At 39.5% G+C, this 26,332-nt stretch overlaps 3 protein-coding genes and 1 long non-coding RNA gene across 7 annotated transcripts in view; 2 read left to right on the top strand and 2 right to left on the bottom strand.

Moving 5' to 3' along the window:
* On the top strand, positions 1–4,365 carry klhl40a (kelch-like family member 40a). The gene is made up of 6 exons (XM_083524807.1): positions 1–1,288; positions 1,657–1,817; positions 2,018–2,125; positions 2,236–2,421; positions 2,911–3,060; positions 3,981–4,365. Exons 1-6 carry the CDS (start codon positions 167–169, stop codon positions 4,090–4,092), a joined length of 1,839 nt encoding a protein of 612 aa, XP_083380933.1. The 5' UTR covers positions 1–166; the 3' UTR covers positions 4,093–4,365.
* A 1,183-nt stretch (positions 4,366–5,548) lies between these two features.
* zbtb47a (zinc finger and BTB domain containing 47a) lies at positions 5,549–13,287 on the bottom strand. Of its 2 annotated transcripts, none has more exons than XM_083524805.1 (6): positions 12,631–13,287; positions 9,731–10,948; positions 9,385–9,532; positions 9,174–9,289; positions 8,949–9,093; positions 5,549–7,910 (listed from the first exon to the last, which is right to left on the bottom strand). In XM_083524805.1, exons 1-6 carry the CDS (start codon positions 12,631–12,633, stop codon positions 7,597–7,599), a joined length of 1,944 nt encoding a protein of 647 aa, XP_083380931.1. In that variant the 5' UTR covers positions 12,634–13,287; the 3' UTR covers positions 5,549–7,596. The 2 variants fall into 2 exon arrangements, with proteins under 2 accessions (XP_083380931.1, XP_083380932.1); XM_083524806.1 differs by having other exon boundaries at positions 9,167–9,289; positions 12,631–12,806.
* Positions 13,288–15,210: 1,923 nt separating this feature from the next.
* The window catches only part of vipr1a (vasoactive intestinal peptide receptor 1a), a 39,905-nt gene continuing 28,783 nt past the window's right edge, over positions 15,211–26,332 (bottom strand). For all 3 annotated transcript variants that reach the window (XM_083525906.1, XM_083525907.1, XM_083525905.1), the window contains 7 exons: positions 25,852–26,005; positions 24,286–24,346; positions 19,623–19,689; positions 19,445–19,536; positions 18,598–18,727; positions 17,116–17,157; positions 15,211–16,576 (listed from right to left, as the gene is read on the bottom strand). In XM_083525906.1, the coding sequence (XP_083382032.1) occupies positions 16,385–16,576; positions 17,116–17,157; positions 18,598–18,727; positions 19,445–19,536; positions 19,623–19,689; positions 24,286–24,346; positions 25,852–26,005 (738 nt within the window). In that variant the 3' untranslated portion in view covers positions 15,211–16,384. The remainder of the gene's footprint in view (positions 16,577–17,115; positions 17,158–18,597; positions 18,728–19,444; positions 19,537–19,622; positions 19,690–24,285; positions 24,347–25,851; positions 26,006–26,332) is intronic.
* The window catches only part of LOC310717812, a 433,295-nt gene continuing 426,691 nt past the window's right edge, over positions 19,729–26,332 (top strand). The window contains exon 1 of the long non-coding RNA XR_014530940.1: positions 19,729–20,646. This is a non-coding gene — a long non-coding RNA (uncharacterized lncRNA). The remainder of the gene's footprint in view (positions 20,647–26,332) is intronic.

The following is a 26,332-nucleotide window of genomic DNA, read 5'->3' as shown; positions in this document are numbered from 1 at the left end:
ACAGCTGATAGCCAGTGGCAGCTGAGCGGCAAAGTCACACTACACCAGCCTCCATTTCTTTCTCATAGATTCACACTGTTAATCCAACCAGTCCTGCTGTGGGAGAGGAGCCGGACACCCTCCTACATCAATACCACACTAACGTTGCCGACAAAACCGTGACAAGATGGCCACCGCGCCAGTGGATCCAGTAACAGAGCCACGTTTGTACCAGCAGTCGCTTCTTCTGGGTGGCCTGTGCGAACTTCTTGAGAATGACAAGTTTGTGGACTGTATTCTAAAGATTAAGGACCAGGATTTCCCTTGCCACAAGCTGGTGCTGGCAGCCAGCAGCCCTTACTTTAAGGCCATGTTCCTCTCGGACTTGGAGGAGAGCAAAAAACGAGAAGTAGTCCTGAAAGATGTGGAGCCAGACATCATGGGAATGATCCTGAGGTACATCTATACCTGTGACATCAATCTTACTGAGCAGAATGTCCAGGACGTCTTCATGGCGGCAAACATGTATCAGATCCCCTCCATCTTTAGTGTTTGTGTATCCTACCTGGAGCATAAAATGGTCTTGAGCAATTGTCTAGCCATCTTCAGGCTTGGGCTACTGCTGGAGTGCCCGAGACTGGCAGCAAAGGCTCGGGACTACATTTGTGACCGCTTTGAGCTCATCATCCGGGACAAGGACTTCCACCAGCTTGGATCTGGAGAACTGGCTGCCATTATCACATGTGATTCCCTCAGTGTGGAAAAGGAAGAAACAGTGTTTGAAGCTCTGATGGAATGGGTCAAGTATGACCAGGTTGAACGGCTGAGGGATCTGCCAGAACTGCTGCACTGCGTACGCTTTCGTTTGATGCCACCTGATTATTTTAAGGAGAAAGTGGAGGGGCATCCGTTCATCAAATCCAACCAGGAGCTCAAGAAAGATCTGCAACTTGTCAAGGATGCACAAAAGGGACACCTTTCCAAAGTGAGTGGTTCATCCGCCAAGAAGGCAGGAGCCTCAGTAAGTGATAAAGATGAGGATGAAAGTGAGGACGGTCTACTTCCTGGGATCCTAAATAACAACCTGCGCTTCGGAATGTTTCTAAAGGACTTCATATTAATGATTAGCAACACAGGAACGGTCGCCTACGAGCCTGTTGAAAATGAATGCTACCTAGTCTCTTCATCTACTGGGATTCCAAAAAATCACTGCAGCTTGGTGACCAAAGAAAATCAGATTTTTGTGGTTGGAGGGCTCATATATAATGAGCAGAACACAGACGAACCGTTCAGCTCTTACTTCCTACAGGTAACATTTATAAAAATCTCAGATTGGTGTGAAGTTTTTGCTTACTTGCTTTGTCACGACACTAATTTCATCTCCATTACAAACACATGCCGTATGCCATGCATCACTTACTACATAAATGATTCCAGTAATTCATCTAGTCCTCATCTAGGATTAATGCAATATTAAAACAGCTGTTCAGCCTGCAGAGCATATGAATCATGGCTAATTTATACATCATGACCTTTGATGCTATTAAGCACTTTGTGGATCTTAATTTTTCATTTCAGTGATTTAGCTTTAAAAATATATATTTTCTGAACGATTTTATCTAATAATAGCAGAACTCATTTGTATGCTGCATGTTCTTCCACTTCTCTCTCTGCCAGTTGGACCCCATGAGCTCTGAATGGCTCGGGATGCCCTCACTGCCAACTCCACGCTGCCTCTTTGGGATCACCGATGCCAAAAACTCTCTTTTTGTCATAGGTGGAAAAGAATTGAAAGAAGGAGAACATGCTTTGGACACTGTCATGATCTATGACAGGCAGTAAGTACAGCTGAGGATTAATTCTAATGAAATAAATGCTGTTGTTTTCTTCTTAAAACACTGTAAGTGTTAAATATCCCCCAACAGTCTGAACAACAGTCGATTTGGATTAAATATTTGATTGAAGGTATTTAGAAGAAGAAGTGCTGTTGATGTTTACTTCTCAATCAAGACAACACTGTCTTTGTTTTTTTCTCCAGATCTTTCAAATGGGGCGAATCAGACCCGATTCCGTATTCAGTTTATGGCCACGGGACTGTCTCACATAATGGGTTAATTTACATCATCGGTGGAAAATCCGAGAGCAAGTATGATTGTCTTGTCTATATTTTTAATACTAAGTAAGCAAGTTTCGCATAAAGAATTCCTCTATTAAGTTTTCATGACCACAGATTCTGGGTTTGATCTAATTTTAAAGGAAGTGCCTGAGAAGAATGTGTGTCTACAACCCCTCGAAGTTCGAGTGGAAGGATCTGGCGCCGATGAAAACCGCTCGCTCTCTGTTTGGGGTCGCGGTCCACAAGAACAAAATCTACGTGGTGACGGGAGTCACTGATGACGGCCTGACCAGCAAAGTCGAGGTTTATGACATCGCTAAAAACATGTGAGTGTATGACACACTGATCTCAAACCACACTTATCTCTGACTTTGGCCTTCTTGAGGAGATTCCTGTTCCTCTTGAACTTCTGAAACCTTAATATCAATTAAATCTTCAGCTTATTTAATATAATTCTATTAATTTGTGAGAAAAGTGTGGATGATCACATTTTTGTAGTACTTATCTGGTAGAGGAAAGATGGAGCTGTTGTCATTACTGCCATCTACTTGGCTGGAGTAGTACTGCATGTTAGGTTTAAAAGAAAAGCAAAAGTTCATAATAATAACAATAATAACAATAATAATAATAATAATAATAATTATTATTATTATTATTATTATTATTATATGTCAAATGTACTAAAATGTAAGTATTAAAAGAACACGAATATATAAGTTCTGTTTACATTGTAGCTGTGATGAACTTTATAAAAACAAAAGAAAACTCCTAACATACCGTATGTAGAGTAAAAAAATGGCTGTTGTGTGACCCAGGTGGTCTGAGTCTGAGGAGTTCCCCCAGGAGAGAAGCTCTCTAAACCTGATCTCACTGTCTGGATGTTTGTATGCTGTGGGAGGCTTCGCCATGATGCCCAACGACACCACAGAGAAACTGGAACCCACCGAGATGAACGATATCTGGAGGCGAGTCAGCAGCTCATACCACCAGGGTTCCTCAGACCCTATGATTTTTCTTATATTTTGGTGAAAGCTTTTATGTATTAACACTTATAATTTTTCAGGTGATATAAGAACATAATCAAAAGCTGTCTCAAAATAAAGTCAGTAGGAGTAAGACAGAGTACATGTGTGTGAATAAAGAGGGAGGGCAGTGGAGGGGTGCGGTTGCAGGGAGAAGAGGTGGAGAAGGTGGAGGAGTTCAGGTACCTGGGGTCAACAGTGTAAAGTAATGGAGAGTGTGTTAGAGGAGTGAAGAAAAGAGTGCAGGCAGGGTGGAGTGGGTGGAGAAGAGTGATAGCAGGAGTGATTTGTGATAGAAGAGTATCTCTGAGAGTGAAAGGGAAAGATTATAGGACTGTGGTGAGCCGTGAGATGTTGTAGGGATTAGAGACAGTGGCATTGAGTAAAAGACAGGAGGTGGAGCTGGAGGTAGCAGAGCTGAAGATGTTGATGTTTTCGTTGGGAGTAACGAGGATGGACAGGATTAGAAATGAGTTTATTGGAGAGACAGCGCATGTAGGACGTTTTGGAGACAAGGTGTGGGAGGTGAGATTGAGATGGTTTGGACATGTGCAGAGGAGGGACATGGGGTATATCAGTAGGAGAATGCTGAGGATGGAGCCACCAGGAAGGAGGAAAAGAGGAAGGCCAAGGAGGAGGTTAATGGATGTGGTGAGGGAGGACATGCAGGTAGTTGGGTTGAAAGAGGCAGATGTAGAGGGCAGGGGGTAAGGAGAAGGAGGGTCCGCTGTGGTGACTCCTAATGGGAGAAGCTGAAAGAAGAACGACGACTGATCAGAGTGCAAAACTAAGAACGCAAAAATTTTGTCGGTGTGAATCCTATTTGGATTATGATGCTTATCCTAATCTTCTGGACCTCACAGGTACGACGAGGAGGAAAACTGCTGGTCTGGGATGCTGCGCGAGATCCGCTACGCTGCAGGAGCCACGGTTTTAGGAGTTCGCCTCAACGCTTTACGCCTCACCAAGATGTAATCGACAAACCCACGACACGTATCGCACATGAAGTTTAGCGTGTGACAAGCACTGGAACTTTTAGCTGTTTCCACAATCAAGTTTTCGTGCATTAGAAAATTAAGAAAAAAAAAAAAAGAAGAAGAAGGAAGACGTACGAGTGTTAAAACTGGACAGCAGGTGGAGACAAAGAACGGACCATTTTTCATTCGAGATTTGAACTGTGAATGTGTCTGCGGAAAAGGTGTGATGTGATTTCTACATATTTGAATAAAAGACATCTTTATTAGAAAAGTAGGCCGGGTTTGATTTTATATGTGTCTTGTGGTTTTTGACGTCACCCATAAAAACAGGTAAACAACAAGAAACGAATACAAGAGGAACGAGCGCAACTCGACAGAATGACGAAGCGTTCGGTGAAAACACAGAAGTGAAAAATGGAACTGGATTTTATTTGTGAGAACAGAATTAATTATACTCTATAAAAGTTTTTCTTTCAATGCACAACATGTACAGACACACTGGTTTTACTAGTCATCATAAACCTTACAACTTGCAAATTCAGCATTTTGGCATATACTTCCATAAGTTCAAATCAAATGAGCAAATCAAGGAGAGAGGACTGTAGTGCTACCTATAAACACTCATTCTTTCCCTAATCCCTCTCTAATAGATGATAAAACAGAAAAACAGCTTGTCAAACTACCAGAAAACATGAACACAGAAATTAGACAGTGAACGACTGGAAGAAAGTTCAAGGGCGTCCAAATGTGGCATTTCTGAAAGCAACCAACATGGCAACCATTTCATACTTCAACACAATGCAATTCCGTCTGGACTGAAACTCTGTAAGAGAGCAGACAGTCGTCTGGAGTGATATCCATCATGGCACGGCCTCCGATTTACCGCACCTGAATCCTATTTTACTGCTCTGGGACGATCTGGATCGCAAGAAAGAAATCCCCAACAAGTGAATGGAGAAGAAACTTCAGTCAAGTTTTACCAAAGGCAAAGTATTTCAGCTGAATGTTTGGAGAAACCAAGTGTGTTACTGTGTTATTGATGCTACAGGAGGATTCTTTTGTAATGATAATAAAGGGGAACATCTATACATTTATATATTTGTTGGGTCTTCTTACTGTTACAATACTGAGTTTGTTGCATAGAAACCAAAGGGAAGGGAACACACACATGTCTCTTAAAAAACAAAACACCAGGAGTATTAATTCTCTAACACAGTGTAAGTTTTTAAGTTAAGAACCTCAAGATAAAGCTAAAAAAAAAAAATAAATATGCTCCAGAAGGTAAAATCTACAGCTAATCAATTCTTTCAATTTGTTTAAAAGTATTCGTCAGTTTAATGATTGTGAATGAGCCAAGTATTAAACCCAAGTATTAAACCCAAGTATTAAAGCCACGTGTGACTTCCAGCCGGTCCCATAATATCACGTGAATAAAGTTCACAACAGATAGAAAGTGAGCGTATAACCTTTAATGGGTCTCCATGGAGAATCGGCCTTTATAGTCCAGAAAACATGACACCTTTTTTAGAATACAGTTAAAAAATATATATATTTTAAAGAAAACTACTGCAGTAATATCAGCTCACATTAAACTCCCGAATTCTTCAAAACTAAGACAAGAACTTCTATTGGCCTGAAAGAAAAACACTCATCTGACACATGGAGGACAAACATATTTAACACCATACAAATCGATTACAGTATTAAATTGGCATAGTAGAGGTACAGAGGTAATCTGGTGAATACACTTTTACCCTATAGGTCATTTAAAGTCAAATTATATTGGAAAATGGGTAAAGCAGAACGGCTTACTTGGTCAAAATAAGGTGCTGGATTATAATATCAGCATTTCATCACAGTTTCCAATCTCACAGAATTATCACGACAACACATTTAAAATATACAAATGTCTTGTGCAAAGGTTTGAAAGAAAGTGCTTGCAAAGAGATTCAGCAAAGTTACAACAAAAATACAGGAAATAAATCCCTATTTGCTTTCTGGATTTAAAAGGTCAATAGTAGGGTGGGGTTTTTAGAGGAAATTACTGTAGCTGGTACGTTGGTCCAGGAACTACATTTCTCTAACATTTACTCCCCTCTACTTCCCCAAATGTTTTCATACACATACAATAAAAAGAAAGAAAAATACACTTTTTTTTTTTTGGGGGGGGGGGGGGTACATAAGAATACACAATGTTCGTTACTGTATATAATAATGTGCGTTTTCACCTGCATTCGCTTGTTGTTCATTTAAAGCACAGGTTATTTTTATTTGCTAGGATGTTTTGGATGTGCTAGGATATGTACTTGGAATTTCAGGTTTTGAAGGTGTTTGAAGGAATCTGGCAGAGTGTAACAAAAAGCAATAAATTCGATTTTGTGTACAACCAAAGTATTGAATCTCAGTAACATCTTTCATTTCAGTTTCTAAATAGACAGTCTTTTGCTACGAGACAATGCCTTCCTGATTCAGTGCACTAGAAATAATAAAAATGCGTCTAACTGATAACAACAGTCACACATATCTGTGTATTGGTACATGCTGAGCTGCATCTGCACTACACTCATCGCCATGTACCATTAGCACAGTGTTGCTACATCCATCTTAAAAAAAAATACATCTAATTAAGGATAATGATATATTTGAGCAAGGTGGAGAATCACCTTCACAATAAAAGTTCGGATCGTCCTGGACAGACGTCCCACCCAAACAAGAATTAAACGCTTCCGGTTCTTATTATAAGTTGCAGTATGTTTCAATACACATTAACCCTTACTGTGACCTTTAACGACTTTAAAGAACAAAAAAGCGATAGAACTGATAGCATTAGAGAGAATTCATGGGAGCTTTTGAGAGGATAAATAGCAATATTCTGACCTCATTGATGCATAAACAATAAAAAAAGAAGGAAATTTGCCTCAAAAATCAATTTATCTATTAACTTCAGGTCCAAATCTTCACATGCTTTCATCCTTTTAACACTGTTTAGCATTTATTTTGGAAAGTCTTAAATCTGGCACAATTCCAGCTCACATGTAGATGGACTGAAAGTTGTCAAAACACAAAACTCCACATAGTCGTCTACCTTTTTAAGTGTCTCTGACGTCATAACACTGCGGGTCGTATTTTTAGCTATGGTTAAACGATTGCTTTATCGACCGCATATAGGACAAGTACTGCATTTCAGTCCTCCTGAATTCCCATAGAATGCTAAGACATGGATAATGCTATCATATGAGGAGTAATGACTGTAACCGTAGCTATAATTCTTGAGTATATTTAATAGATATTGCAAATATAACTATACTTACATATACATACATAGATTTTAATATATTTAATGGCAGCTACATTTGAAGGCTGTATACTGTAATACCAAATATGGCACACTATGTTTTTTACCTCTCTCAAGGCAAATTTTTTTTATTCTGAGGAGCGTTAGATACTTGGTTTGTACACCGAAGCGAAGTACCTCTAGCTCGGTAAGGAAAGAGTTCAGTAGTTACGCGTGGGTCTGTGCGATCAGGAATGCAGAACATGGTCCAAAGTCCTTTGGGTTCGAGGAACTTTGATCAGTCACATATGATGGGTTGTTGGAGACGGGTTCAAGCTCTGTGGATGCAGCTTCTGTGGGAGGGTTTCTGGTCTGAAAGCACTTTTCACGATGAGCTTTCAGCATGTTGGAGAAGCGGAATCGCTGGCCGCACGTCTCGCACGGGTATGGCTTCTCGCCGGTGTGTGTGCGCCGATGTCGCTTCATGTTGGGACGACTGGTGAAGCTCTTCCCGCAGATCTCGCATATGTACGGCTTCTCACCTAGGACATAAACATCTAAGTAAACATCTGCAAAGAGTTTGGGAATGGTGAAAATATTGTTTGTCACTAGGTCCCCAAACTATGGCCCGTGGTCCGAATACGGCCCACCCTCACAGTTGGAACAGCACTCTAAAACAAAAAAATGTAATTACAATTTTATGTTTTACTCGTATCATATTTGCATTTAATAATAAAGATAAAGGCAAAAATAATTTTTTTTGTTTTTCCAGCTTTGTCATTACGAGAGCGGCCTCTAGAGGTGAATCACTGACACTACGTGCTGTTTGTTTGTACATGCAAGACTGTGCGCTGCATGGAGAGGGCTATATTATATTTATAATTTACTAATTATATAATAATATGTATTAATAATTATTTATTTCCTCAACACATTTTCATGATTCACCACTTTTTTTATTTTTGTAATAAAGTTATTTTACATAGAGTGTTGTTAGTTGATTAATCGGTTATCTGCAAGTACGATCATACCTAGCTATCAGTATCAAATCGGTTGACCTCTACTGTCAGATACAGAATCGATCCCAGGAATGCTAGATCCCAGGAATGCTAGATTGGGGCAGGAATACACACTGAATGGGACACTTGGGGGACAATGGTTCATTGAAGGACATTGTATAAACACTCCTTCACAACTACAGGTAATTCATCAAATTTTCCAACAGGAAACATTTTAAGAGGTTGGGAAAAAAAACAATTAAACCCAGAGTAATCCTACTTCGACACGGAGAACCCTATAACCTAAGAAACCAGCAACCTTGAAAGTGAAGCAGCACCTGGAAGTGATGTCATTTTGCTTAAATGAGCAAGAACATGTCGTTTGGTGACGGCTCCTTCAGAAGAAGCCCCCTAGCCTTTAAATATTTTCTATAGAAATTGAAGCTAGAATATAAAAAGAAGGGATGCAGGGATTTAGGATCTGCTCACTTCAGCCTCCAGGAGGTCATCTGACTACTCCGATTTGCAGGTCCACCTCGGGGTGTGGTTCTGGGAGGTCAGGTCAGGATTGCATAATGTTACCTGTGTGAGTTTTCATGTGTTCGTCGAAGTACTGCTTCATGTTGAAGTCTTTGCCGCACCACTGACACATGAACTGCTTGTGGCCGATGTGGATGCTCATATGCGACCGGAGTTGATACTTGTACTGAAATCGTTCGTTGCAATTCTGCAAAAAATGAGCTCAGGTCAAACCAGAGTCCAAACCCAATCATCTCGTCATATAATCAGCTCATACTAACCATTTACCTCACACGTGAAGGGTTTCTCTCCTGAATGCTGAAGGAAGTGGACTTTGAGAGACATGCTGCGTTTAAAAGACTTGCCACACGTCTCGCAGGTGAACGGCATTTCCTTCGTGTGAGCTGAAAACGCAAGAGACTGTTCAGGAAGCTTTTAAAAAACACGCTGGCTTTGGCCGGAGTCCATAACAAGTGGCAAAAAGGAGCCGCTAACTCACCAACCATGTGCTTGCGAACGTGAGCCATTGTAAAGAATTTCTTCCCGCATATCTCACAAGTGAACTTTTTCTCGGCGTAACCGTGGACAATTTTATTGTGCTCGTGCAGTGACCAAAGCTTCTTGAAGTCTTTGCCACAGGTAGGACACTGTGAAGATAAAAATGACAGACAAAAAATAAGCGGCAGAAATAAATGGCAGAAAACGAGGTGGAATTTGAGAACGATTTCTCATCCAAATCTCAGCTTACGGCGGTATGATGCTTCATTACCACCTCAGGAGGTACTTGTGTTCTTGTTGTGTGTGTGTGTGTGTGTGTGTGTGTGTGTGTGTGTGTGTGTGTGTACCTGTAAATTTTTCTCACAGTCTGTCTGCTGATGCAGGAGCAGCTCACTATCCAGAAGAAAGCGAGTGCCACACTTGTCACATCCCTGCATGTAGTTGTGTTCGACGTTGGTGTGCATCTCCATGTCCCAGCTGTTGGTAAAGACCTGTGGGCACCTCACGCACGGGAAGCTCCGCCTCTCCTCCAGTCTCTGTTCAAGCACTTCCTCTTCCTCCTCCTCCTCCTCACGCCGCACACCCCCACGTCCTCCATGCCTTACACGCATACTTGTCCTCATAGTAACCGTGGCCATGGCATCTACTGAGGATCCGGTTTGCCTGCGAGATATTCGAGGCAGGAATTTGGGAGCGCTGAAATCCAGACGTGCCGCGTCTCCTGCCTCGTCCTCGCTCGTCCCTCCAGGTACCTCATCCTCGCTTTGTTCTCGGTCCTCCTCCGAGTCGCCGGTGTCCTTCTCGGCCTCGAAGCCAAAGGGTGCCTTAGAGGAGCAGCTTCCTTCCAGTCCTTTGGATAGATTTAGGGTCTGGTTGTTGAGATTAAGCTCGACAATGATCTGCTTCCTGTTGAAGGAATCTTCCAATACCTCCATATTACATTCCTCCTTGCCTGCCCCGAAGTGCTGTCGTTCTCCAATGTGTGCAACACATGGGCTTCTTTCGCTCTTTGTGCCAAAGATCTTGGCGCTGGTCACATCCTGTTCCTGTTTGATCTCCACTGATAAATTCGAGTCACCGCCTGCTCTGTTTCCATTGCTGTTGCTCCAGGTCTGGATATCCGGCTCGGGCTGCTCGTCTCGCAGCTCGCCACGTGACAGCAGCTCGCGGCATGACGACGCAACGTTAGCCATCTGGAGCACGGTGGCGGCGCGTAGCACATCGCGCACATTTCCATTGTTCACAAGCAGCCTAGAGGTGTAGATGAAGTCAAGAATCTGCACGAATCCCTGTGGTCGAAGTGCCTCCAGAGACAGCTCCACACGCTGCAGCTCTTTGCTAGAGGCGAAGAGCGAGTGGAAAAACGGGCTGTAGGCCGCCAACACACCCTTGTGTGCCTGGAATGTGGCCTTGTGGCGCTGAAGCACAATGTCCACGTCGCACAGGTCTGGCTGAAGCAAGCGCTGCTCGTTCAGACGCTCCATCAGGAAAGTGCAGTGCAGGGCCATATCCTCCACCACGGAGTACTCCCCTGACGGGTGCTCAGCGGTCTTCTCCAATATCAGCTACAATGGAGACAGGGCCGAATTCAAATAAGAGGAAAAATATTGCAACTAATTTTACATGCAACAATTATTTGATATAACAATCATTATTTTCTGTTCCATAACCAGGTTCCTGAAGCTGAAAGTTTTGTGTCTGATATAATTCTATATTTAAACGACATCCTAATGCTTCTTGAAGCAGATATATAAAAATTCACATGTGACTTCGCACGCCATCGCTGATCGGATAACACCTTTCAGAAATCCCCGAACTCAACAAACAGCCTTTTATTCACAAATCTAAATCTCCTTCTGCATCTGGAGCCATTTAATTTAGTTCTGGTAATGCACTATTGAATAAGTGTCCAGGAGAATCATTAAAATGAGAAGGCCTCCTGAAACATGACTCTAAATGGAACCACGATTTCTTTTTTCCGATTTAAAAACTGCTGAGCGAAACTACACAATAAATCAAGTGCAACCAGGAAACCTGGTTCTGATCCATTAGTGCCATCGCCTATTACCTATAATAAGAGCGGAGTGTGAGCTTATGGCATTTTAACCAACACTACTTCTTCTTTCAGCTTCTCCCATTAGAGGTCCATCTCCATACCCCCCTGTCCTCTACATCTGCCTCTTTCACACCAACTACCTGCATGTCTTCTCTCACCACATCCATGAACCTCCTCCTTGGCCTCACGTTTCCCCCTTCCTGGTGGCTCCATCCTCAGCATTCTTCTACTGATATACCCCATGTCCCTCCTCTGCACATGTCCAAACCATCTCAATCTCGCGTCCCTCACCTTGTCACCAAAACCTCCAACATGCGCTGTCCCTCTAATAAACTCATTTCTAATCCTGTCCATCGTCATCACTCCCAGCGAACATCTCAACATCTTCAGCTCTGCTACCTCCAGCTTCATCTCCTGTCTTTTACTCAATGCCACTGTCTCTAATCCAGACAACATCTCAGGTCTCACCACAGTCCTATAAACTTTCTCTTTCATTCTTGCAAAACACTGAAACATTATAAAAAACAGCAGAGATTTTAGAGGTCGCTGGTCTCTACAGTTATGGGGAATAATTTGACAAGGGGTTTTTTTTTGTTTATTTAATAAAATTCCTTGGTTTTTATATATAAAAAAAACTAATGTATTACAAATGCTGACTAATTTGGTTGAAACATTATTTTGCTGTCTGAACTTTTACTTTTTAGTTTCCTTTTTTTCTATAAAAAAAATTCACAAAAATGTGTTCTGATCAGTCACCTGTTTCAAAGAAACGATGCAGAATCAATGCACAATTTGATGAATCCTGAAATAACTTTTAAAAATCATGCTTTCTAGAAACATGTCAAGATTTTCTAAAGCACCTAAAGAGAAATAGTAGTGTTGCAACCCTCTGTCCTGCACACCTGATCTCCACTTTATACTCAATCAACCTGCATCAGGTTTTTTTTTATGTGCAGAAACAAAACTGTGCAGGACAGAAGAAAAAGAATGTTGAGACAATGTTGCACAGACGCAAAGTGTGAGAAGAATGTGAGAAGAAAAGTAAGGACATTAGGAACTCATGCAAAAAAAAAACAAAAAAAACTTGTAAATGATTGACGAGGAGACTGGTCAAGGCCTGGAGACACAAACATATCAGTGAAGGTTGCAAAGGCCTAAGATGTGAGAGCGATTCGGAACAGGAGATCAGACCATGTTAATCCTGCGCGCTTTGGTGCAATCCAGCTCCGAGTCTCCTCCCCGGGGCGCGCGCTGTCTCTCTCCATGAAAGAACCGAGTTCAGACTTCACTTCTTCGGCGCGGCGTCCTTTCCGTTCACGCTCCTGCCCTTTTTCTTCGCCATGTTCGCGTGTGGAGTGAAGGGAAACTGGTGATTGGAGCTCGGAAATCATATGGGCCGCTCCGGTCCGGTGCAGTTAAAGCGACAGAGGTGCGATTTCCCTCCGCGCGCGCCTGCATTTTTAGTCCTCTGAAAGGTGTCCCGTGTTTTATTCCCACCCTATAATTTAGGCTTCACGTCAAAAAATCTGGACTGACGCGCATTTATAATAAAGTGGTAGGTCCAAAAAGAGTGTGTCAACCACCAGAAAACAGGCACATCTCCATCTCTCTTTTTTTTCTTTTTCTCTCTATTTCTCCCACCCCCACGTGTGGAGTGCCGCATGCGCATCCCCGTGCTCCCTGTCCCCGTTCACGCAGGCGCGCCCACGCGTCCGCGCGCGCGCCACTGCCGGGTTCAGCGAGTTCGTGGCAGAGTTGAACGAGTTCAACACAACCGAGTGAACCGAGTGCGGTCAGTGCACACACACACGCACACGCACACGCACACACACACGCACACGCACACACTTACACTGCACGTCATACACAGCACTGGCCACACAGGGGCGCTAACATTTCACAAAGCAGAAAACTCAGAATCAACTTCTCGATAAACTTGACCCTGTAAAACTCTGTATATAAAACTGTATATAATGTTGTATATTACTTATGAATAATCTCTTAACTGCTGTGTGTGTGTATATATATATATAAAGCACTTAGCCCTTATATATTTAGACCATATAAAATATTTTTTTATTATAACGATATAACAACAAATCTTTACCTGCTCATAATCATGACCTTTTGATTATTTATCTGTTTAATTTATTCATATGCAACCTGAATATATATATATATATATATATATATATATATATATATATATATATATATATATATATATATATATATATATATGTGTGTGTGTGTGTGTGTGTGTGTGTGTGTGTGTGTGTGTGTGTGTGTGTGTGTGTGTGTGAGAGAGAGAGAGAGAGAGAGAGAGAGAGAGAGAGAGAGAGAGAGAGAGTTATTAATTAACCCGGTTAAGGTGGTTGTTAAACTCAGCGGGTTTACTGTGTGGCGCCGTGGCTTAGTTGGTTAAAGCGCCTGTCTAGTAAACAGGAGATCCTGGGTTCGAATCCCAGCGGTGCCTTCCCTCATTCGGGCAGCTTCAGTGGGTTGGTTATTTTCTGGAGCTGAAATTGGGAAAATTCACATGCAGGACAGAAAATCAGTTCCAGTCAATGATCTTTACAAATCATTAATAGAAATTAAAGAATCTGTACAACAGTCATGAAGTATCTGTACAAATACGTTTTTTTTCACTGTATTTATGTTGATTTTTCTGGTATCATTCCTTTACTTTCACTAATTAATTAATAATTTATTACACAAATATCTGTACTTTCGACTTCGTGACATATTTAATATTTTGTTCTTCTCATTTTCAGCGCATCAACCAGTTTCTTGTCATTATACGGCTTTTTTCAATCCACTGGTGTATCATTTCCTGGCTCTCACACACCACAGACTAGTTTAAGAAGCTCACAATGAGGAGGTAGAAGTTTGGGGTTAACGTGGATGAGACAGAGGGAGTCAGTGATGTAAACATGACTGAGAACAGAGACGTTCCTGATCATCATCATCTTTTTTCTGCTTGTGTTCTATATGGTGGATTTTCAGTCTCGATACATTCATTAGACAACAAAATGTAAATAGTTTTTGTGAGATGTTTCCTACTTCTCTCTCTCTCCTTTTTTCCTGCTTCATTTCCTCCATTTTTCCTGCTTCTAACATCAACTTTGAGGACAAAATGTTCACTTGTTGCCTAATAAATAAATCCGCCCACTAACAGGTGCCATGACGAAGAGATCATCAGTGTATACTGTATACAGTATTGTATACAGTATATATATTTCCAGCTGAAACGATAATCAATTTAATTGTTTCTATAGATACAATTTATTCACATTTAAGGACTTGTACAGTTGATGCTTCAAGCATAATAGAAAAAATAAAAAGTCATTGTTTTTGGAAGGAATCTTCAGTCATTGCTTTGTCATTGTACATTTTCCACCACAGCAATGTCTTCAAGACCATGCACTCACTATGATGTTTAGTTCAGCTGGCCTAGAACCAGTTTAATATCAACAACGGGATGTTTAGTATTCCTTATCAAATTAAAAATCAAGTCTGAGTGCTCGGTCTGGCCCCTGCCTCTGGTGTGGTAACGTGCTGCAAGAAGGAAAGTGACGGACCTGAACTAGAAAAACCTAACAAGGGATTTCTTGAATAAATAGCAGATGGACTGTATTTTAGAAGACGAGTAAACAAAAGATGCTATCTCTCACTCATACACTCACAACAGGCGTTTTGTTTCACTCTTCTGCGCGGTCTTCATGTCTAGAAGAACAGATTGGCATTTTAACACAGCGAGACATGATATGCTATTTGATTTTTATTTCAAAACTATTTCAATTACCAATCTCCAATATTGGATTTATTTTATGTACATAAAAAGTTTTATTTCCACACATGTATAACGAGCATGCATGTAAACATTCATGAGAATTGTACCAGTTCAAAGAAAATATTGGTCTCACACACACACACACACACACACACACATTCTGGTCCCAAAATTATAAATGACATTTACAAGTATATAAAAAAAAAAAAAAAAAATGAGTATTTTGAACTGTCTGGACTAATATAGCACAGTAATATATTCCTATAGAATCCAAATCTTACAAAATCTTACTATGCCAACATTTACAGAAAAATCTATAAAATAACATTACAGGCACAAAACACCCAGAGTACACACACACACACACACACACACACACACACACACACACACACACACACACACACACACACACATACATACAGGATAAATACACTGTGATTAAAAATTAAACATTCTTCATGACTGTCAGTGGAACAAATAAGAGGTTGGCAATTAAAATGAAATTAAGGAAGGGTAGCACAAGGAACAAATAGAAAATGCAAAAAAAAAGACGGTAGATTGTTTATTTTGTTCTCTTAATAATGAGAGCAAAAAATATTAAATAAAAAGGGCCTATTGCACACCTCTGAGGTCGCCTTACAGGTAATGAAGTGTTTGAAAACTGACAAATGAATTTAGCTGAAATAGGTTGATAATGCCTGGATTAACAAAAATGTCACCACTCATATCACAGATCCCATCCTGGTAGGTGTGTGCGGGGTGTGTGCATTTTAGAGTTCCACAAGACATAATTCTCACTCTGGAACTTCACAGAGTGCACATCTTCTGTCCGTTCTTCGCATTCTTTAAAATATTTGGACCTTAAAATGTTCCATGACAATGACGTAATTATAAAGTGGGAAAACCTGCTCTTCCTCCGACGATCCTTCGCAAGGGCTAGCTACCAGAATGATTAAGAACATCAGCATTTACATAATGGATGCACTAGACCACATGCCTGTTTGACGCCGAGCATCTAAACTCCCCAGCATTCCACTGCCCCCACCCCCCTCAACATTGCAAAGATGGAAATGAGTTCAGCTCTGAGTTTGACCCAGGAGCGTGGGACGGGGAGTTCTCGATTTTTGGATGTGAGGTCATTCTGTCATCTCAAATAGTGGAGAAGTCGTCCGTGTAGCTGGAGACACGCTGTGTGGTGGGGCTGCACTTGGTTAGCATGGTGATCTGGGTGTTGGAGGTGCTGCCGTTGCTGGCCAGAGAAGGCTGGTGGTACTTGGGGTTGGTGCCCAGAAACCTCTGCATGTGCCATCGCCGCCACTTTCGCTTGATCTCAGCCTGCACCTGAAGCACAGTTGGAGACACAGGGGTGAAAAATCTATTTATTACCTTCACTAATATCTTTATTGGAAAAATAAGTAAGATGCTTTAATAATATCAGTCCAACTTAATAATGTTTTGTTTTATGGAAACAAAAAGGAAATGTACGATTTGCAAGGTAGATTTTTGTGCCGAGATTAATATCCTTTCCCATGTGAATAAAAATTATGTCAACAGGAATTTCATTTAAATATTGATGCTTTGCATTAGTTCTAGTTATTCTACAGGCAAGTACAAGTACTTAAGTACCTGAATCCTCATCCTCAAAAATGCCCTAAATCAATTTCACAATTAACCTCACTGAAAATATGCGCGGTGTTACTGTAGTTCACAAAATATCCAGTAGGTGGCGATGATGTATTATTAGTTTATACTGGGTAGAACTAGAAAATAAAATGAAATATAACAAAATCTATTGCATGTAATCTTTAAGTTTATATGTTTAAAACTGTGTTTAAAATTATAAATAACCCAAAAAATGTATAAGATATTCTATGCATTACCTCTCCGTTCAGGAAACAGTACAGGATAGCGACACAGAAGCCCTGAGGGAGGGAAAAAAAGTACATACATGTTTAGAAAAGTCCTGCATCCTTAAGATCATAAAAGTCTTATATTAAAAATGGTAAGATTCAGTGATTCGCTTTGGTGCACCGGCATAAAAGTTAACGATGCGATGCATCAATTTATAAACAAAACAAAAAACCCAATTTATTCATACATAATTATTATGTGCTATACTATTATTATTTAGACAGTGACCAATAATTTGTGACCAATATTTGATGTGTATATGTATATATGTAGATATGTGCTACGTAAATGTGACGTATCGCAACAATACGAAGACCGAGGCGTGTCCTGAGCATCGCACAGAATAGAGATTAACACGGCAGAGGTAGAGCTGCATCTTCCTGAATACAGTACAGGAAAAAAACATCTGGTTATATTTAATCTTTTTGGGTTTTTTTTTTTTGCTTGTAAAAAGGCCATGCGTTAGAAGTCAGAAGGCTCTTAAGTAAACTGATGATTTGCTGTCTTTCTGAACCAAAGAAATAGAAATGAACTTTCTGCACCATATTGAATTGCAGAGCATCATATTTTTTCCATTAAGTCGTATTGCATCGTACCTATAATGTGTCGTATTGCGATTAATTTTGTTCTATAAAAAGTGCAGGGATGAAGTAGTGAGTAAAGACCAGCTCATTGCAAACGAGTGTGTTTTAGCATTAAAAACACAGCAAAAGAGAAACAGGTATATTTAATATAAACTGAATAAAAGAATGAAATTCTGATATGCATGATGCGCATACATTTTGAAAGTATGTCAAATATATGTAAATATATGTAAATATATGTAAACGGAACTCATTGGGTACGGCTCTGGTTTGCTGATGAGAAGTTTATGGGTTAAAGCCCCAGCACATCGTATGTTTTTATACGTTTGTATGTTTGTTCTTTTCATTGACGGTCTTCAGGACATGCAATTTCGGGCAGTTTTTTATAAAAAGAGTACTACTTTTTTACTCAAAGAGCACTTTCACTGTAATCTCTGTGTGTTCTCCATGTTCCCCCTAAAGTCCTTAAAACATTCCTAAAACAAACAGCTGGATCAGCGATGGTCCATAACCTTTTACAACGCTTTGGGGAATTCTACTTATTCAAGCCACTCTTACAGATTCAATATAACTATATTTACTACTAAAGACATGGCCGTATTTTAATCTCCGCATACTTTATTAGACCCTGGAGAAAAAGAGATGAGTTGGGGATGGTGCTTCTTTCTCTTGATAGCCATTTCTGGCTGAAAAACAAACAAGTCTGAATAAAGGGAGGGGGATTGCAGATCCCAGGACATATTCATCACTGCTGTTGCCACTTTATGGATTTTCCTGGCATTTCAGGAATCCGGACCAGATAAACAACAATGAGAGTGAAATAAAGACATTGTGTGTGTAAGAAAGAGAGGAATTTTAAGCTCATACCTGAAAAGAACCCAATATAAGGTCAACCACTAGCCGCATGTAAGACTCCACCTGATGAGGCATGAAGGCAAAGATGATGTAGTTGATTCCAAACAGAGGAATCAAAAGCAAAGTCGATTTCGCCAACCTCCTGCAAATTAGAGCGTAAACTGGAATTCAGACCTTTAAAGAAAAAGTTTCTTGTATTCAGAGTTGCTTTACACACGTGTTTGTCATTTTCTAGTTTCCCCATTTGGATTATTACGTTTACCTGCATGTACGTAGCAAATCTTTTTTGATAAATGGGTCATTTTTGTTGTTAACATTTAAACCACTATCACATTGAACATGCATTTGGGCAAACAATAAACGATCACAGGTAAAAAAACAGCATATAATGTATATACAATACATATCCCATATCCCAGTCTGTCTGTCTGTCTGTCTGTCTGTCTGTCTGTCTGTCTGTCTGTTTGTTTGTTTACAATTAATGTTGATGTTTCAGGAATTAAATGTTCTTTCTTTTAAGGTAAACATACTGTTTTCAGCTAAATATAATAATTTGGTCTACAAGTGAATCAATTTCTCAAAATAATACGCAATAATACTCCTCTGAAGTCGTCACTGTAAATGAAGATTTGTGGAGTTTGAGGAGTCTGTGAAAAATGTAACTGTGCCATATATGTATTTAATATCAGTCTAAAATGGCAACCCTTCTTATAGCGCTGTAGATTTGTAGTCTGTTGATAAGTCTGAGGACTGAATACCAATGTGTGCAGCTTCTCACTTAAATCCTCACCAAACCGAAATCAATACGACATATGTGATGAGACCTTCTCTGGTTCACGTCACGCGGCGCGAAACTTACGAGTACTGGTTCGATTCGTTCCTCCCGATGTCCCTGCAGTTGATTTTCTGACGAAGAATCCGGATGATGCATATGAACAGGATGAAATTTAACTGCAAATACGGACAATTATTGATTATTGATTAGACTTCATCTTCAGCTCTGTTTCCAGGCTCTAGTCAGAGTCTACGCAACTCACCAGGTTTATTAGCAGAATAGGGGTTTTTATAATCCACCACAGATTGTCATCAATAAAATCCCAACATCTGGAAAAGAACAAAACACAATGCGGTATTTGTTCAATATATTTAGATTTCCCATTCTTTTGGTTTGAACAGGAAGAATGTGTTCTTTCAATAGAGCTTGTTTTCATTTGTTCAAAACTGAAATGCACCGAATTCTTTTCACAACGTGCCTCACAAGGAAGAGTTTTTTATGTCTGAACTCTTTAATTTTTCTACTGTGGCTTTAGTTTAACAAAAATATCGCTTGTAAAAAAAACAAATATAAAAAAATTTAAAATAATAATAAAAACAAAATAGGCTACAGTACTTTCTTTTTGTAATTAATTAACTAACTATATTATTTATATAAAAAAAGATAGTAGATAGAGACATAGTACCGTAATTTCAGGACTATAAAGCGCACCCATATATAAGCCGCACCCACTGAATTTGACAAAGATTTTTATTTTAAACATAAATAAGCCGCACCTGTCTATAAGCCGTAAATGTTTACACTAAAACTAATGAACTTTACACAGGTTATAACGAAAGACAGTGTCTGTTACACGGTGTAACGGGTGAAATATGTTGTGGCTCCTTTAAGAGCATAGCGGTATTTTGGGAATAGCCTGCCGCCGCATTTTTCCAGTATTACTGCATGTGTGCAAGACAGAGGAATATGTCCTTATTATGATGCTGATTTCTAGGTTTCTTTGACTAACCCGTAACGCTGTTGCCAAGAAAAAATAAAAAAGCACGAGTTTTGGAAACCTGTCTGTGTTTATATGATTTCTGTTGTAACTGGAGTTAGCGAGCTCAACCTTTACCCAGACTCAACACGCTACAACGGCTTGTATCTAAACAGTAGCCGACCAGGAAAGTCATTGTTCACTGTCTTCCTCCTTCCTTTCACAACTATTTCTCTCTGCAGTTTATCTTTTGGCATCGTCGTGCGTTTTTTCTCCCGATGCCGTGCAGCTCAGAACACAGGTGAGGTGCGTTTTTTCGTTTCCGTTTGGAAATTTCATTGGTCTAATGTTATGGGGTTCAGTTTTTTGGCTTGAAGTTTGTGAAACCGGGAAAAACCCAGGAAAAATTCAGAAATAAGCCGCTTCGTTGTTTAAGCCACGGGGTTCAAAACGTGGGAAAAAAGTAGCGGCTTATAGTCCGTAACTATAAGCAAACAAACAAACAAATAAATAAATTTTCCGCTAGTATAGGATACTTGTACTTATATACTTGTATAGTACTTTTATATAATTATGCAAGATTCTTTCACATGCTTTATGTTTTTAACTCTGTGACGTCATTTTGCCTGTTTTATATAGAAAACAGAAAACACTGATATGAGACTGATGAGTAAGTTTGAAGTGACTGTGATGATTTTTGTACAGTGCTTAACTGATGCTTACATCACTTATTACATCACTCATTACATCACTCATTACATCACTCAATACATCACTTTTGCATTTACATCAGATTATTTTGTGCACAATTTAGTGTTTTTATGCCAAACTTTCCAGTCACTTCCAGGCAGCATGATTCAGAAACTCAATCCTGGACCTGAGTTTCGCTGCTGAGCCACGCTGAACATTATGTCAACCAGATTTTTACCGAGCGCAGTTAATCCTGTTTTCGATAAATTCCCGAGACTGTTTTACGAGAAGGAGATGGCTGGCCTGTATTTCTGCTGGTCCAGGTGGAATTACTACATCTGTAGAACGTTAATGAATGCACAGTATCTGTCTGTTTACTCAAAAAAAAAGTATAGCACTGACGTGATTGTTACAATAATAACAGGCTATATATCTCCAAAAATATTCATAAATATACACATACACACACACACACACACACACACACACACACACACACACACACACACACACACACACAGGCAATGATTAACAGGAGTTCAGAGCTATTAATAGCTACTGATTGAGATTTACGTTTAAATCAAACTGTCCACTTGCTGCCTAATAATAATGCTAGGTGTCATTGTAACAAGATAATCACGTCAATGGTTCTATGGCTGATCGGTGCATAATTTTGTCAAGAAGAATCAAAATTCTTAAGCAATTACATTTATATTTGAAGAGACCTTTATCCAGATCAGCTGATGGAAATGCTTTCTAGTCCAAGAATACATCCTCATGCTAGTTCTCTATTTCCGAGTTTCCCACCTCTGTTTCGTTTACGGAGCACACGCATTGTTACATACTTCCACATGTTTTTGTGTTCCTTTTTTTATTTATTCACATTATGTCTCACTGTTTCATATGTTTAAGGGTCTGTTTATTTATAGGTCTTCACTTCAGCGGTTGTGTGTGTCTGTATATATATCACGTTTATTTGTATAGCGCTTTTCACAACAGACATTGTCTCGAAGCAGCTTTACAGAATTTAACAGTTAAAGTGAATGATGTGTATTTATCCCTTATGAGCAGCCATGGGGACTGTGGCAAGGAACTCCCTTAGATGTCATGAGGAACAAACCTTGAGAGAAACCAGACTCAAGAAGGGGAACCCATCCTCATTTGGGTGATATTAAGAGTGTGATTATGAATCTTTAAACAATACAGAACACTGGAGAGTAAGAACTAACATGAGCACTGGAATGTAAGATTATAAGTAAAGATCTTATATATATATATATATATTAGGGCTGTCAAATTGAACACATTATTAAAACGTTAATGTGAATTCATTTTAATGCAGCGCGCATTTCTGTTTGACCTTTTTTAAAAATACAAATAAATAAATATAAAGGAGAAACTCGACCGAAAAATAATTTTTAATCACTAAATATTTGTTTTACTGACGCTCCAAGTCTCAAATCAAGCCCCAAAATCCGCCATCATGCACACATCCGGCAATTAAAACCGTCCGTGTGGAAACATAGCAAAAGTTTTGTTGCGTGTCCTGATGATTTACGTCATTTAAAACACCATAATTACTTGAAAACATATTGTCTTCGTGCTCTATGTTGAGTTTGGTTTCACTTATTATAAACATACATTTGCATAAAGCATCTGTATTCGTCCATGCGCATGTTGATTGGAGGATTAAACACTTGAAAAGTATTAATTTCAGGTAGGTTTAGAACAGAAAAATGCGTGACTAAGTTGCGACTAATCTCGTGGTCATCAAAAGTGGTTAAGGCTCTGGGTTACTAATCGGAAGGTTGGGGGGTTCAAGCCCCAGTTTTGCCAATCTGCCACTCTTGGGGCCCTTAAGCAAGGCCCTTAACCTTCAGTGCTCCAGGGGTGCTATATTATAGTTCAGCCAAAGAAAGAATTTCACTGTGCTGTAAAGTCCATGTGACCAGTATAAAGCACCTTTTCTTTCTTTTATTTATTTTCTATGTTTGTGTTCTGTATACACGGAATAACTCGCTGTGATTACCGAGCTGTTTATGTTTCATGCTTCACATTTTTTCCGGTTCTCGATCTTGTTTCTGTTTCCTTGTTTCCCGTCCTCTTTATGCGAATCGCCCTTCCCTTGCCTTTTCTAATTTTTGCCTGCCGTTTTAAACGCTCTTACCCGGCACTTGTATCTGTACTATCATTTTTTTACATTGTGTGTTAAACACTGAATCGTGCTTCATACTAAAAGCTTCTTGACTTGACTTGATACTAAATTCTTCCTCCTGTGTGAACTAAATGAAAAAAAACACACACAGACCTGTCCTTACTATTAATATTTAAATATGACTCTTAAAAATACACTGAGCCATGTAATTACACAATTATTATAGCACGGCTCATAAAAGTACAATGAGCCATTGAATTACATTAAATATTATAATACGACTCGTTAAAATAAACGGAGCCATAAAATCGTGCAATAATCATAATAATAATAATAATAATAACACTTAATTATAACGAGCAATTATTAATTACTATTGTGTAATTTTACTGTTTATTATTTATTTGTTCCTGTTCTATTCATGAGAAGGACCATTGAAGAGTTTCATTGTGCAATTACAACTTGTATTTACAACTTATTCTCCAATCGAGGCTCTGCGTTAGTGAGCATACTGTAGGATTGTGAGAGACGCTGTTAGATCATTGTAGAAGGTTCGTAATCTTTAACTGGATGCAGTTCTGACTCATTTGTGTGCTATTATAAATAAAACGCGCCTGCAAGATGCATATAAATGCACACACTTTGAGATAAATACACAGTCAAAGCTGTGTCTATGTGTGTGTGTATCAAGTCAGGTCAAGTTTATTTCTATAGCGCTTTTCACAACAGACATTGTCTCAAAGCAGCTTTACAGAAATCAACAGTCAAGGTGAACGATGTGCATTTAATATCAGTGTATCCGTGTAACCATATGAATTGTGCACTATAATGTCAAACCCGAAGCATTGTAGGTGATGCCGCCTTCTTCCAACTCATAAACACTCCGCTTATCTTCGTATTCGGTGTGTTTGGATGCGACATTACTTTTGTGTACACCAAACCCCTGATAATGGAGCAGCTCCGAGGTTGAGTAAGCTTCTCGGGAGCCGTTTGCACGCAACCGTCCTTGAGAAGAAATGTTTGTGTATGTTAAACAAAATCTGTGTGGGGTTTTTAAAACGGCTCTGGAGGCAGGAAAAAAAAAAAAGAGAGAGAGGCGCTTACCCGACATCATGCAAGTAGGCTTTAGCAATGCTCCATATGCTGATGAAGACTGCTGGGACTCCTGGGTAGAGAGAAACACACACAAGCAAAAGGTGGTCATTTTAGTGGCAATTTTTTATTTTCTACGCACAAGGCAACCCGGTTCTGGAAACATTTCACTTGATAAATTTGATTTGAATTTGTTTAGCGCTAGGGAGTGAAGATAACTAGACTTGCATATTAATCTTCAAGATATTTCACAACCATATCTGAAAGGTTCATCGGTTCCACTACACGCTGCCATTTAAATGCTGTGTGTGTGATTCACGCCGGTTATTTCACGAAACTGATATGACACCGCGATCCAAAAGTATGAATCAGCGTACGTTGTTTTTCTCACAGGACCGGCCCGAGTCCTCGCTGCTTTTTTTTCCATACATCAGATCACTGGTCAGTTTACTGGAGATCATTAAGATCTCAAATGTCAAGTTACCCTTTTTTTCACCCTTGTTTTTATTGCACAAGCTGCAATGTTGGGTCAGGCACGATTTTATTTTCAGATAATGAACGGACGCACTCAGACCATGACTTCAAGCTCACATCGCTGTCATTTTGGAAACTTCTGTTATTCCTAACGTTCATAATCGGATATTAGTGGCTCCTAAACCACCGTTTGGATAAATTCTCAATTCTGATTGGTCAAAAGAGTAATTTTTTATAACAGCAGCTATTGCATTCACAAGGTTTCTTAATCGTGGACCAATAAGGAAGTATTTTTACTTTCTTCAAGTATGTATGAGTTTTCGATCTTACAATAAAAGCGACATGACAAAATCAAGAATATTTTAATTTAATAACCTTATGCATATGCATAAATAAGTGAATATTTTGATTTCAATAACAATGAATAATCAAACGTGCCATCAAGATAGTAATTATGATCTTTTAATAGGCGATATATCTTCTGAAAAGTAGCGCAGAACAAAATAATAAATTCATCTTGTATACCTAAAGATAATAAATACATTTAAAACCATAATAAAATCCCCACAATAATACTAGGAGTCACTTCGGCCCATGAAATTTTCTGTTACAGACCGCCCCGGCCCCCCATTAAAGAAAGGAGAAATTATGTGGCCCTCATAGAAAAATGTTTGGTGACTCCAGATATAAATAAAACCCTTCACTTGTTTCACAGCCAGTGCAGAAAATAAATGTAACTATAAATGAATAACAAATGTGTATTCTTTTAGGAGTGAATGGTTTGCAAAATGGTAACACGTTATATTGTTGTAGAAAACTGCATGTCAGACTTCTCCACACTTATTTTCCTAAAACACCAAATATGGGGTTCTTTGTTCTCTCCTTGTTTCACAACCAGATGGTTTAAAGTCCATTATGCAGTAATAATTACAGGCCATTCTGCTTAACTCATGGAGAAAAAAAAAAAAAAAAAAAAATCAGATTCTGACTTTAGGCTGAACTTCCAAAGCACAGCTGTTGCAACAAGCTGCTTCATGGTGACCATGTTGTTGACACGAATATCACAACAACTGTAAATCTGCTGCTCTGCGCTCGCTTACTCACCCCAGCCGATTAGGATGTACCACCAGAAGTACTTCCTGTGCGAGAAAAAGGAGACGGCAAGGAGTGCGTGTAAGTAGAGGCCCTCCACCAGCAGCCAGAAGAAGCTGGCCATGACGCCATACTGGAAGAACACCACTGCAGCCTTGCATCCTACCTGTAATAAATAAAGGCCATGTTTACTGTCGTTTAATCGCGTGTGTATACAGCACATTGCATTATTATACCATGTATATATATATATATATATATATATATATATATATATATCGTATAAGTAAGTAAATAAAGAGGATGCTTTACTTTACATCTGCATTAATTTCAGGAAAGTGTAACTTCAGTATATAAAGAGGAACTTCAGGGGAAGTGAAAGTTCCTCATCAGATAAACATTAAGGTTCTTAAAGTTGCGCTGTTAGACTGGGATCAAAGACGGGGCGATATAATTAATCAGGAATAACAAATATTAGAAATAGAGATAGACA

The sequence above is a fragment of the Silurus aristotelis genome (genome assembly GCF_946808225.1).
Source record: "Silurus aristotelis genome assembly, chromosome: 22".
Classification (NCBI taxonomy): domain Eukaryota; kingdom Metazoa; phylum Chordata; class Actinopteri; order Siluriformes; family Siluridae; genus Silurus; species Silurus aristotelis.
Note: the sequence above shows the minus strand (reverse complement) of the source record. Positions and strands in the feature narration are given on the sequence as shown.

Excerpts from the sequence above, each read along its gene's own strand:
- zbtb47a (XM_083524805.1), bottom strand. Across the intron at positions 9,094-9,173 it reads AGAAACCCTTCACGTGTGAG|AATTGCAACGAACGATTTCA; the intron begins GTAAATGGTTAG and ends CATTTTTTGCAG. Across the intron at positions 7,911-8,948 it reads ACACATGAAAACTCACACAG|GTGAGAAGCCGTACATATGC; the intron begins GTAACATTATGC and ends TTTATGTCCTAG.
- klhl40a (XM_083524807.1), top strand. The coding sequence starts at position 167 with ATGGCCACCGCGCCAGTGGATCCAGTAACAGAGCCACGTTTGTACCAG. Across the intron at positions 1,818-2,017 it reads GTCATGATCTATGACAGGCA|ATCTTTCAAATGGGGCGAAT; the intron begins GTAAGTACAGCT and ends TTTTTTCTCCAG. Across the intron at positions 2,126-2,235 it reads GGTGGAAAATCCGAGAGCAA|GAAGTGCCTGAGAAGAATGT; the intron begins GTATGATTGTCT and ends CTAATTTTAAAG.